This window comes from Coturnix japonica, chromosome 4 (assembly GCF_001577835.2).
Source record: "Coturnix japonica isolate 7356 chromosome 4, Coturnix japonica 2.1, whole genome shotgun sequence".
Lineage (NCBI taxonomy): Eukaryota > Metazoa > Chordata > Aves > Galliformes > Phasianidae > Coturnix > Coturnix japonica.
In genome coordinates, this window is record NC_029519.1 from 40290393 (window position 1) to 40301110 (window position 10718).

Here is a 10718-nt window from a genome sequence, read left to right on the forward strand (position 1 = left end):
TACGGCACAAACTTCCTGGGAATTTGTCCAGGCCTGAATCACAGAATCATAGGGATTAGAAGAGACCTCTGGAGATCCCCCAGCCCAACCCTCCTAAAGCAGTTCCCTGCAGCAGGTTGTATGGGAAAGCATCCAGACAAGTCCTGAAAGTCTCCAGAGAAGGAGATTCCACAACTTCTCTGGACAGCTGTTCCAGAGCTCTGTCACCCTCATAGGAAAGTTATTCCACACGTTTGTAAAGAAATTCTTATGTTCCAGTTTGTGCCCCTTGTCCCATCACTGCACACAACAGCAAAGAGCCTCACTCCATCCACTTAAAAGTTACTCCTTGTCACCTGCACCGCACATTCACACACAGACAGAGCCATAACCAGGCAGCCTGCTTTACCTACAGCTCTGAATGCCATCTGAAGTTTGCACTGTTTTCTAGCGATCTGGGCACAGAAACAGTATGTTTGCGGAACACATCTACAGAGCTTACAGATGTTGGAAGGACCGAAACGCACCTCACGAACCGCTCCGTCAGCTGGTTCACGAAGTCGAAGATCTCGTGCCAGTTCTGTGCCACACTCCCGGATCTGCAGAGTAAATCAGAGCACACCAACAGCCTTACGGACAAAGGGCAGGGGGGCCGTTTCTGGGATTGATTCGGACACAGCGTGGCCCTTCGCTTCGCTCCACGCCGCGGTGCCTCCTCCCTCGGCACAAACTTCCCGCACCAACAGCTGCCGCGGGGGATGGGCGGCAGATGCTGCCCGAAAAACGGATTCTTTTTTCCCCCTCGGAAAACGCGTTTTGCCCTCAAACTCCCTCCCGCGATCAGCGGGTGGGGGGGGATCACCCCCACGACCCGAACCCCCTTTGGTCGCCCCCCGCCCGCACCCGGTGTCCGCCGACAGACAAAGCGGCCCCGCGCAGCCTTACTTGTCCAGCACGAAGTACATGTCGAAGGCGCCGTGGCACGACGGCTGCTCGTCGGCCGGGGCCGGGCTGGCGGCGGTGAACAGCAGCGGGAGGAGGAGGAGGAGCGGCAGCTCGGGCCGCGCCATGGGGCCTCGGGGCGGCGGTGAGGGGACGCGGCCCGGCGCGGCCGTGCTCCGCTCGGCGCTGCTGAAGGGCCGCCCCCCGTCCGGCCCTCCCCCGCCCTCTCCACCCCGCGTCGCCCGAGGCGGCGGCCGCCTCCGTGCTGCATCGCGCGGCGCCGCTGGCGGGGGCCGGGGCCGGGCGGACTCGGCGCGCCCCTCTGCGGCCCTCCGCCCGCCTCCCGTCCGCCGCCCGTCGCCGCCGCCTCAGGCACCTCCTCCCCGCCGGTCCCCGGGGCTGGGAGCGTAGTAACCACGGAAACTCCGATTAAATCGAGGCCCGAGCGTTTGGCATTGCCCTTTGGCTGCTCGCGGAGCTGCCCCTTCGCTGGGACTCAGCCCGAACCTGGGCGTGGAGCGTGCCACCGCAAAACCGGGGACCTGTTTGTATTGTTTTTATGATTTTCGTTCCATTTTAGATCAGTGCATCCTTTGTGAGTTCTCACCCTTTGCCAGGGGTGCTGAGCCGTCAACTTTTCTCCAAAGCAACACAAAGCTCTTCTAACTCATAGAGCCGTGGAATCCCAGAGCGATCACTGAAGCTGGCTGTCTATGGCTTGGGCAGGTTTATTCCTCAGTGTACAAAACCAGCTGGAGGGCTGGGCATGGAAAGTGGCGGTGAATGGAGTGAAACCCAGCTGGTGAACAGTCATGAATTGTATTCCCTATGGGTCAGTACTGGGGGCAGCCCCGCTCAGTATCTTTATTGATGATCTGGAGGAGGAGATTGAGTGTACCCTCTGTACGTTTGCAAATGACACCAAGTTTGGGGGAAGTGTTGATCTGCCTGAGGATAGAAAGGCCATACAGAGGGATCTGGACAGGCTGGATAGCTGAGCTGAGGCCAAATGTTTTAGCTTTAATAAGACTGAGTGCCAGATCCTGCCCTTTGATCACAGCAACCCCATGCATAGCTACAGGCCTGGGGAAGAGAGGCTGGAGAGCTGCACAGAGGAAAAGGACCTGGGGGCATCGATTGACAGCTGGCTGATCACAAGCCAGTAGTGTGTCCAGGTGGCCAAGAAGACCAAGAGCATTATGGCTCATGTCAGAAATAGTGCAGCCAACAAGAGCAGGGAGGTGGTCATCCCTCTGTACTCAGCTCTAGTGAGGCCACACTTGGAGTACTGTGTTGGGACCCTCACTATAAGAAAGACATTGAGGCCTTGGAGCACTTCCAGAGAAAGACAACAGAGATGAGCAGGGTCAGGAGCGCAAATCTTATGGGGAGCAGCAGAAGGAATTCGGATTGTTCAGTTGGAGAAGGGGTGGAGAGGCCTTATTGCTCACTGCAACTGCCTGAAAGGCAGGTAACAGGGATAGGACAAGAGGGGATGGCCCTAAGTCGTGCTAGGGGAAGTTCAGGTTGGTTATTAGGAAAAAAATTATTCTCAGAAAGGGAGGTGAGGCATTGGAACAGGCTGCCCATGGAAGTGGTGGAGGCATCATCCTTCAAGAACTGTGGAGATGTGGCACTGAGGCACATGGTTAGTGGGCATGGTGAAGGTGAGTTGGTGGTTGGACTTGGTGATCTTGAGGGTCTTTTTCAACCTTTATTATTCCGTAATTGTATAATATCCAAGTACTGGAACCATGGATTCACAGAATATCCAAGTCATAGAACCATGGAATCACTGAATCCTCAAGTCATAGAGAAAGACCGACACAATGCCCTGTGTTGGATGAACCCACAAGGATCGAGTCCAACACCTGGACCCACAAAACACCAGCCACATTCCAAACATGCGTGTTGACCAATTTATCTCTATTTCAATGTGGTTGCCTCTAAAACACATCGCTTCACAATAGACTGTGCAAAGCTAAATATAGAGTGAGCATTTGGTCTGAAGCATAAGCCGGATCCTTTGCAGTGAGCATGAGGCACTGCAGAAAGCGTTGCAAGAATATTATCCTTCGGATTTTGCCATCTGGGCCTTCAGGTTTTCACAGGAAGTTCAAATATGCTTTATAATCTTAAAATATTTTCTGAGGGCTAAAAAGATGCTTGAGTTTTCTCTGATGAAAAGCTCCAGCCACAAGCTGCATGAACCAAAATTATCTCCCAAGTTAAAAATAAATGTCTATCCACTATTTCTTTGTTTCCTTTGCAGAGTTTTTGCCACAAGCACTATGTGACAAGCAACCAGTGGGACTGGAATTAAAACAGGTTATTCTTTTGTTCACTGTTTTGGTTCAATAGCCTTTAATCTGGGCAGCTTCGGCTTTCAGTGGACTGCATTCAAATCTCCAGTGGTGGAGAACCAAAGTTGTGCAGCTCTCCTTCTCCTCAGTCCTCAGTACTCTTCAGGTTGGGGCTCATCTTAGCTTTCTGATTCATGAAATCATAGAATCACAGAATATTGGAAGGAACCCATAAAGGTCATTGGGTCAAATTCCTGGTTCCACACTGCACCACCCAAAAATCAGACCATATTACTGAGAGCTTTGGCCAGACACTTCTTATGCTCTAGCAAGATCAGTGCCACGACCTGCCCTGGGGAGCCTATTCCATGCCCACCACCCCCTGGTGAAAAACCTTTTCCTAACACACAGCATGACCTTTCCCTGGTCATAGGATGCATTACATCCTCCTAGCAAAATGATGTGTTGGAGCTCTCATCTCTGCCCCAGCTTGCCTCCCACCATGGCATCCATTACAGGAGCAGTTAGTCAATGGGACTGTCCAACTGGGGAAAGACAAAGCACAGTTCATTTTGTTATCCTCACGGAGCCTCCATCTCTGAGTCAACATCATCTGTGTGACAAGATAGGGGAAGGATCCTGTGTCAGCCACAGCTGTGATGAGCTGGCAAAGCTGGTATCTCTAACATCCGTTTTCTTGTTCTCACTTCCAGCAGACAGTTTTCCCACGCTGCACAGGTTATTGGAACCGCAGGACTCCACACAAGATTTGAAGTATTTTCTTGCTACACTGAATCACAGCACAGTTCCCCTGTAATGACATCAAACCATTGGTTCTGTTTCCCTACTGCATATTTATAAACAACCTTGATCTGTAACAACCTTACAGAAAGAATGACATGAGAGCAGCAGAAGTTGGGTGGGGGAATACGTGTGCTACCCAAAGAGATGCTCCATGACATATAATGTACTCAGCAATCTAAAAGGAAAAGAGAAGGGCACCTGGAATTCAATCCTCCCTGTATCGCACTTGAGTAACTTAATGGCTGAAAGCTTCATCCACACAAGCACAATTTACATCCGCCAAAGATCTGGCACATGGAATTCTTTGTATTTCGGAGCTAGCAAGGCTAAAGGGCGAGTGAGTTTCATTTTACAGTCTCTGTGGATGTTCAAAACAGCAGATTAAGAGCTGAGCCCCCGCAAAGACCTGGCAAAAGCAAAGGCTGTAAATCCGCTGCATTTAAGGACTGCAGAGCTGCACTGTCCTCTCTCTCTCTGCAGGCCCAGCAGAGGGTCCCCAACACATGGCTGAGCTCAGCCTGCAGACCCCTCCCCAAGTCTTGCGAGGATGTGTCACATCATCCAGCTGTTGGAAACCACTTCAGCTGCTTGCAGAGATCCAACCTTGCCAGCCTGAGGTCTGTGACAGCCAGAGGCTGCTCCTTCCCAGTTTCCAAGTGTGTGTAAATTCCTCTCTTGCTCTGCAGTTTCTGCTGAAGCAGCAAATAACATGAGCCTGCTTTACTGGAGGGGTGAGATGAAGCAGAGATGGACAGGGAAGCATAGGGCAGCAGCTTGTGGATATTTACATGAATTTGGCTCTGGCTGTGTTTAAGCACCTTCCTTTCCTGGCTCTCCAGAATCCATCAGACCATTCTCTTTCCCACCTCTTTCCCTGCCTCCTCCATTGCTACGGGGATGAACAAAGGCTAACATTGAGCAGCAGCAGGAGGGATCCCTGAAGCAGGAGGAGTTCCTGCTGCTCTTGCCTGCACCAGGAGACTTCTGTCTGACACTGGGTCAGCTGCCTGTAGGAGCACTTTGAGCAATTCTGCCACATCTACAGCAAGATCTTTTGATGGGGAAGATGCATGCAGAGACCAGCACCACTTTGCTGTCAAGTTCTGTCGTATGGGACTGGTGAGGCACTGGCATAGGCTGCCCAGGGAGGTGGGAGAGTCACCATCCCTGGAAGTGTTCAAGAACTGTGGAGATGTGGTGCTGAGGGTCAGTAGACATGGTGGGGGATGGGTTGGGGCTGGACTTTGTGATCTTAGAGATCTTTACCAGCCTTAATGATTCTGTGACTCAAGGCAGCTCAGCTTGGGCTGTCAACACCAAGTCTCATTCATTGCAAAGAAGGAGAGCAGACACTGCGAGTCCAGGAATTGTACAGCATGCAGCCATCGTCAGGGAGCTGCCTGCTGGAGAACTACCCAAACAAATCCTTCCTCTGCCTTACAGATGTAGCCCAGTAGTCTGCCTTCATTCTGCACATCAGTGTATAAATGAATAAATAAAAAGGATAGCATTAAGTAACACAGGAACTCATGTCCGTGTGCCGTTGCATGTATCATCCAGATGGAAAATATCTGTCTAGACAAATCTGGGAATTATGCAAGCTCAGAATTCCTGAATAGTCACTGCTTTCCAACACACCAAAACAGTTTGTGATACCCACTGGAAATACATAGCTAAAAACACAGAGGGAGAAAGCCAGCTCTCAAGTCCAAGAACTGGGAAACCTGAATGTCAGCAGTGTGTTTGCTTCCATGTGAGAATATGCAGATCTGTTAGTGATTTGTGCACAGTAGGCCGTTAGTTGCTGTCGATGATAAGTGGTACTGTTCATAGGCTCAGCAAAGCAGAAAAGGTGCCCGATTTTCCAACACAAAGACTGCACGGGGATGTGCAGCACTGCTTCCCTTGTGAGCAGAGGGGCTGAAAAGAAGGATGAAGGTGTGTGCTATCCCAGTGCAAACCTCACAGAGTGCAGCTAAATCAGCCTTGCCCTGGGAGAGAAAAAGAAAAGAAAAAAGCATGATGGAAAAATCAAGTCTTATGCCAGAAGCGGCTGCTGGCTGGGAGCAGCACTGAGGAACGGTTGACTCCGGATGGGATTTTTGCACAACTCTGGGGCTGCAGTGACCCTGTTTGGTCTTCTTGGGAAACAACTCATGGTCACAGCAGGCAGCAGTGCGGCATATCCCATCAAGGGAACAACACATCTCTGAGTGGGTACCCCAAGGGAAAAAAAATAGAAAGGAAAAGTGGCATGTCTTCATACCGCGAGCCTGCATCCATCCAAACCATGGGACTTGATGGGGTTTTATTACTTACTCTAAGGGGAAGAAGTAAACCTCTTCTCAGGTGCATCCAAATAGAAATGTAACTTTTGTTCTGTGGAATTATGCTGGTTTAAAGCCAAACTCTTTCGTGCTGTCTGATCAGTGTTCCCTCAAGGGGCTAGGGATAGAAAGGGAACATAACCACTGGGAGAATAAATGATGAAAAACTGCGTACACCACTGTTTTGGGGGAGCCTGCATAAATGCTTGTGCTTTGCAAGGCTCAGAGATGCAGCACAGCTCCCTCTGACAGAGTGCCGACAGCCTGAAAAAGCAGATGTGCCAATTTCCTGTGCTTGATGATGATAGCTCCTAATTACGCCAGAGCTGTGGCAATGTCCTCTCTGATGCATGACTCTTAATTTTGTTTCGTGAAGTCATCTGTGCAACACTCTTCCGGCATACGATCACCAGCAAGACGCAGTCACGGAGAGCTGCACTTGCACATGCTGCCCTGCAGCTCAGCGCTGTGATGGGGCATACTGAAACACCTTGCTTAGATTGGAGCTTGAAGGTCTGGAAGAGATTTTTGTGGGGTTTTTTGTTGGTAGGGTGTAGCCCACAGCATCTGGTGGTGTCTGTAAGAGGCAATATCTAATTCTTCCCCTTTCTTTTTTTGCTGGGGATGTGGTGCAGCTGTGGGACAGATCTGCTGGGGCTTGGCTCAATAAGTTTGGCTGCTCCTGCACCATGAGGTGAGGATGCTGTTGGAGGGGATTTTTCTGTGCTGAGGAAATTTCTATGTCTCTCTCGTGGAGTGACCGGGAACCTGCAACAGTCAAGACAATGGGCAGCTGGAGGAGACAGATATGATAGGGTTGTGCAGGGTAAACAAGGAGGCTGTGGGCCTTTCCTGAAGGCTTTCTGAATTGCTACTCAGAGGTAAGAGCTGGAGCCCAGTGGCACAAAGGAAGAGGAATTAGTGGGATCTGCAGTGTGGGTTCCTGCTCTGTCCTCTGGTTCAAATCTCCAGGCAGGGAGTCCTGACCTGATAGAGAAGAGAGAAGCACCATGGCATTGAGCTCTTGAAGCAAGATCCTTAGCAGACAGGGTTGGAAGGCTGTGCAGCTGGTACTTGGGCTTAGCATATCAAAGTCCAGAGTTTGATTATGAATAGGGTATTTATTATATGTTGAGCAGGTGGCTTGTCTGGACTGCATGAGGTCAGGCCATGTGGGCAGCACTGGTGCTCAGGTGTGCATCAATCCTGCACCTGTCAATCCTGTCTGTTAAAGGGTAGAAGTTTGTTGATGGATGGAAGGGAGCTGGTTGGGATGCATCTTAACTGGTGTTCAGCTTTTTTTCTTTTTACTTTTTTTTTTTTTTTTGTGACTCTAAACTACTTCTTCCTCAGATTCTCAGCTTCAGAAGTCAGCTAGTGCAATGCAGAAGACAGTCCTGATATATGCTATCTTCTGTAATTGAAGAAGTTATGGGTTTTTCTTTCTACAATTGTGTGGCTACTATTTGTGGTATTTGGAGCAGTGTTGCCTGAGAGTCTAGGCTTCATTCTGAGTGGTGCTGTTGGCAGATCAGTAAATGCAATTATCTGCAACAGGCAGGAAGGGCAGAGGTCTTCACCCAGAGGCGAGCAACTAAAGCAGCTGGATCCATGTTTCATGTTTATGGTGCTTTGGCAGCCACTACCCTGTTTACCAAGGCCAGCAGGAGTCTGTCATCTTGGCTGGGTGTGGATGACACAACTAGCAATAGTTTGGGGAAATATCTACAACTAATGTATAGCGATAACTGCGGAAAAAGACCTGGAGTATTACACACCCTTCTGATAACGGCAATGTTCTAGCATTCATGTTGAATTCTTCCTCCTGCCATTGGTGAGCTAAGCTGGGGCTGGGAAGTGCGTTACTCCCATAGATGCTGTGCAAACAAGGCAGGGATTAGCTCACCTGGAACTCACATCCTGTGCCAGGGACAGTGCTGAGTCACCTCACAGGCACCTCACCCGGCAGTCAGCCAAGATGCCTCATGGCAGACACAACACGGAGTGTGTGCCCTGTCTGCTTCCTGCTTCTGAATGCTCAGAAGTACTGCCTTTCTCTTCTGCTTGCCCAATGGGGTTTCCTGCTTACAAACTTGCAAGGCTGGACACTATTGCAATCCCAGGATCGTTTTATGGGCTTAGGTGTTGGATGCCTGCAGAACAGAAGAAATGAAAGAGCAACTTTTCAACATGTTCCTTGCTATCTTTCTAGCTCTCAGCCACTTCCTAAGGAAAGAACTATGTGGCTGGACCATCATTTCTTTGGGATTTGGCTGGTAGAATAGAATCCTGCATCTCTATGTGTGCAGGGTAGCATTGCCTTGTTGAACTGGACATGTCCTGAATAGTCTTTCTGGGTGGTAGGGAGGACTGATGCTTTGTGCCCAACTGAATGCAGGTGTTAGTTGTGGATGGTTTGGCTTGCCTCAGCTGTACGCATCCTTATCTGCAGGAAGTAATGAGTATCTCCATGAGACTGTGCTATAAACCAACCCCTCCTCACTTCTCATGAGCTGCTGGAGCAGAAGGGGAAGACAAATCCTGAGTCATCCATGAGGAGTCATCACCTCTTTACCAACCTGATGAGAAATCATAAACATCCTGTAAATAGATTAATAAATCTATGTGTGTTCTTCCATCCCAATTCTCCTGAGACAGGACTGGATGCACATGCTATGCTCAGTTCAGCCCACGCTGAGGTGGTGCCACACAAGCTGGGCTTTGGATGTGTGTTAGAAGAGAGTCCAGGAAGAAAAGGAGCTGTGATGTGTCTGTGTGACACCAGAAAACTGCCTTGCATCCCTGTGGGTCAGCTGGCTGCTCACGGACTTCCCTGGATTCCCTCACCTGCTCTAAGGGGGCCAGCAGCTAAGGACAGTCCCTGAAGCTGCTGTCTTCTTTTGGAGGTGTGTTTGTATTGTTTTCTACCTGCACTATATGCAAAGCAGGCAGGCTAAGATCTCTCTATGCATCACTCAGTTCCCGGGTTTCTCCAAATAAGACATGCTATAAAAACAGTTTCTCACCTTTTGTGTTGGGAGAATTGCAAGCACTCAGCATTTTGTAGGAAGTGTTTCACATCTTGCAGGAGGAAACACTTAGTTACTGACTGCAGCTCATCAGCACAGAATGCTGTGATGTGATTTAGAAGCTCATTAGAGACCATAATCATAGTGGCAGATGTTGGTTGAGAGTAAGAATCAACACAATGAAAAATAGGGAGCTTTTTGCCGTGAGGATGGTCAAGATTTGGGGATGGCTTTTTCCAAAATACTGGAGTTTATGTATGATGTGAAAGTTGCTTTCTAGGTTTTGAAAGGTGGTTAATGTGGGACTCAGCCCCAGGACCTGTGCCAGGTGTCCCAGCCCTTCACAGCCCCATTCATGTATGTGGGAGGGCAGAGGCATTTGCAAGGCTCTGGAATCAAAGCCCTGAGCTGCTACCGTGACACAGATAATCCCCATAAACTGTGATGACATCCATCTAAGGTATGCATTCTCCTACTAAGGTGAATACCAACAAATACAAATTCCATGCACTCACACAGGGTGTGCAGATGGCTGAGCAGACAAGGGTTTGCATCTCACAGCATAAGTTGTTCTTGGAGATGCAGGACCTTGAATGTGTTTCCAGTTGCAGAGGGACTAAGGCATGAGGATACTCTGGGACCTGCCTCCGCTTTCACAGTACACCAGTAATGCCTGTTGTTAAGTGTGTCACCCCATCACTTTAAAGAGCAAATACAAGAGACAAGGTAGGGATGCTGCACGGGATCAGGTGGGATGCTCTGTGGGACTGGTGTCTCAAATCCCTCCTCCCGGCTGCTGTTTCTTGGTGTTCCCCAGAGGTTCAGCATCACTTTCCTTGGGATGCTTGTTCCATTCCAGCAACTGATCCCAAAGCAGTGCAAGCAGTGCCTTTCCCCTGCTTCCTTCCACCTCTTGTGCCAAGGGGATGCTGCAATCACACAGCTCTTTGTTTCACTATTAGATGCTTGTATAGATATGCACGCCCTCCCCCCCCCCCCCCCCCCCCCCCCCCCCAAAAAAAAAAAAAAAAAAAAAAAAGAAAAGGAAAAAAAAGAAAAAAAAAGAAAGAAAAAGGAAAAATCCCCTTCTCCAAATGCCAGTTTAAATGGATGTAGATGGAAAGCATGGAGGAATCATACAGAGCAGAAAAAAATCTTTAAAACCGAGGGCTGAAGCAAATATAGTTGAGTAGTACACTAGTTACAGAATGAACAGCATATTGTATGTGCTGTGTTAGAGGTATGTTATGAATAACAAAAGCACTGGAGCATTTACATATTTGTTTTCAGAAATCCTGGCAGTTGGATTTCACCATTCTGCGCCTCTTTGCCAG

General features: G+C 49.4%; 1 protein-coding gene across 1 annotated transcript in view; it reads right to left on the minus strand.

Moving 5' to 3' along the window:
• ANTXR2 (ANTXR cell adhesion molecule 2) overlaps positions 1 to 1130 on the minus strand; it is a 97325-nt gene extending 96195 nt beyond the window's left edge. The window contains exons 1-2 of the mRNA XM_015861775.2: positions 925 to 1130; positions 507 to 578 (exon numbers count right to left, since the gene is read on the minus strand). Of these exons, the coding sequence (XP_015717261.1) occupies positions 507 to 578; positions 925 to 1049 (197 nt within the window). The 5' untranslated portion in view covers positions 1050 to 1130. The remainder of the gene's footprint in view (positions 1 to 506; positions 579 to 924) is intronic.
• Between the last annotated feature and the right edge of the window lie 9588 nt (positions 1131 to 10718).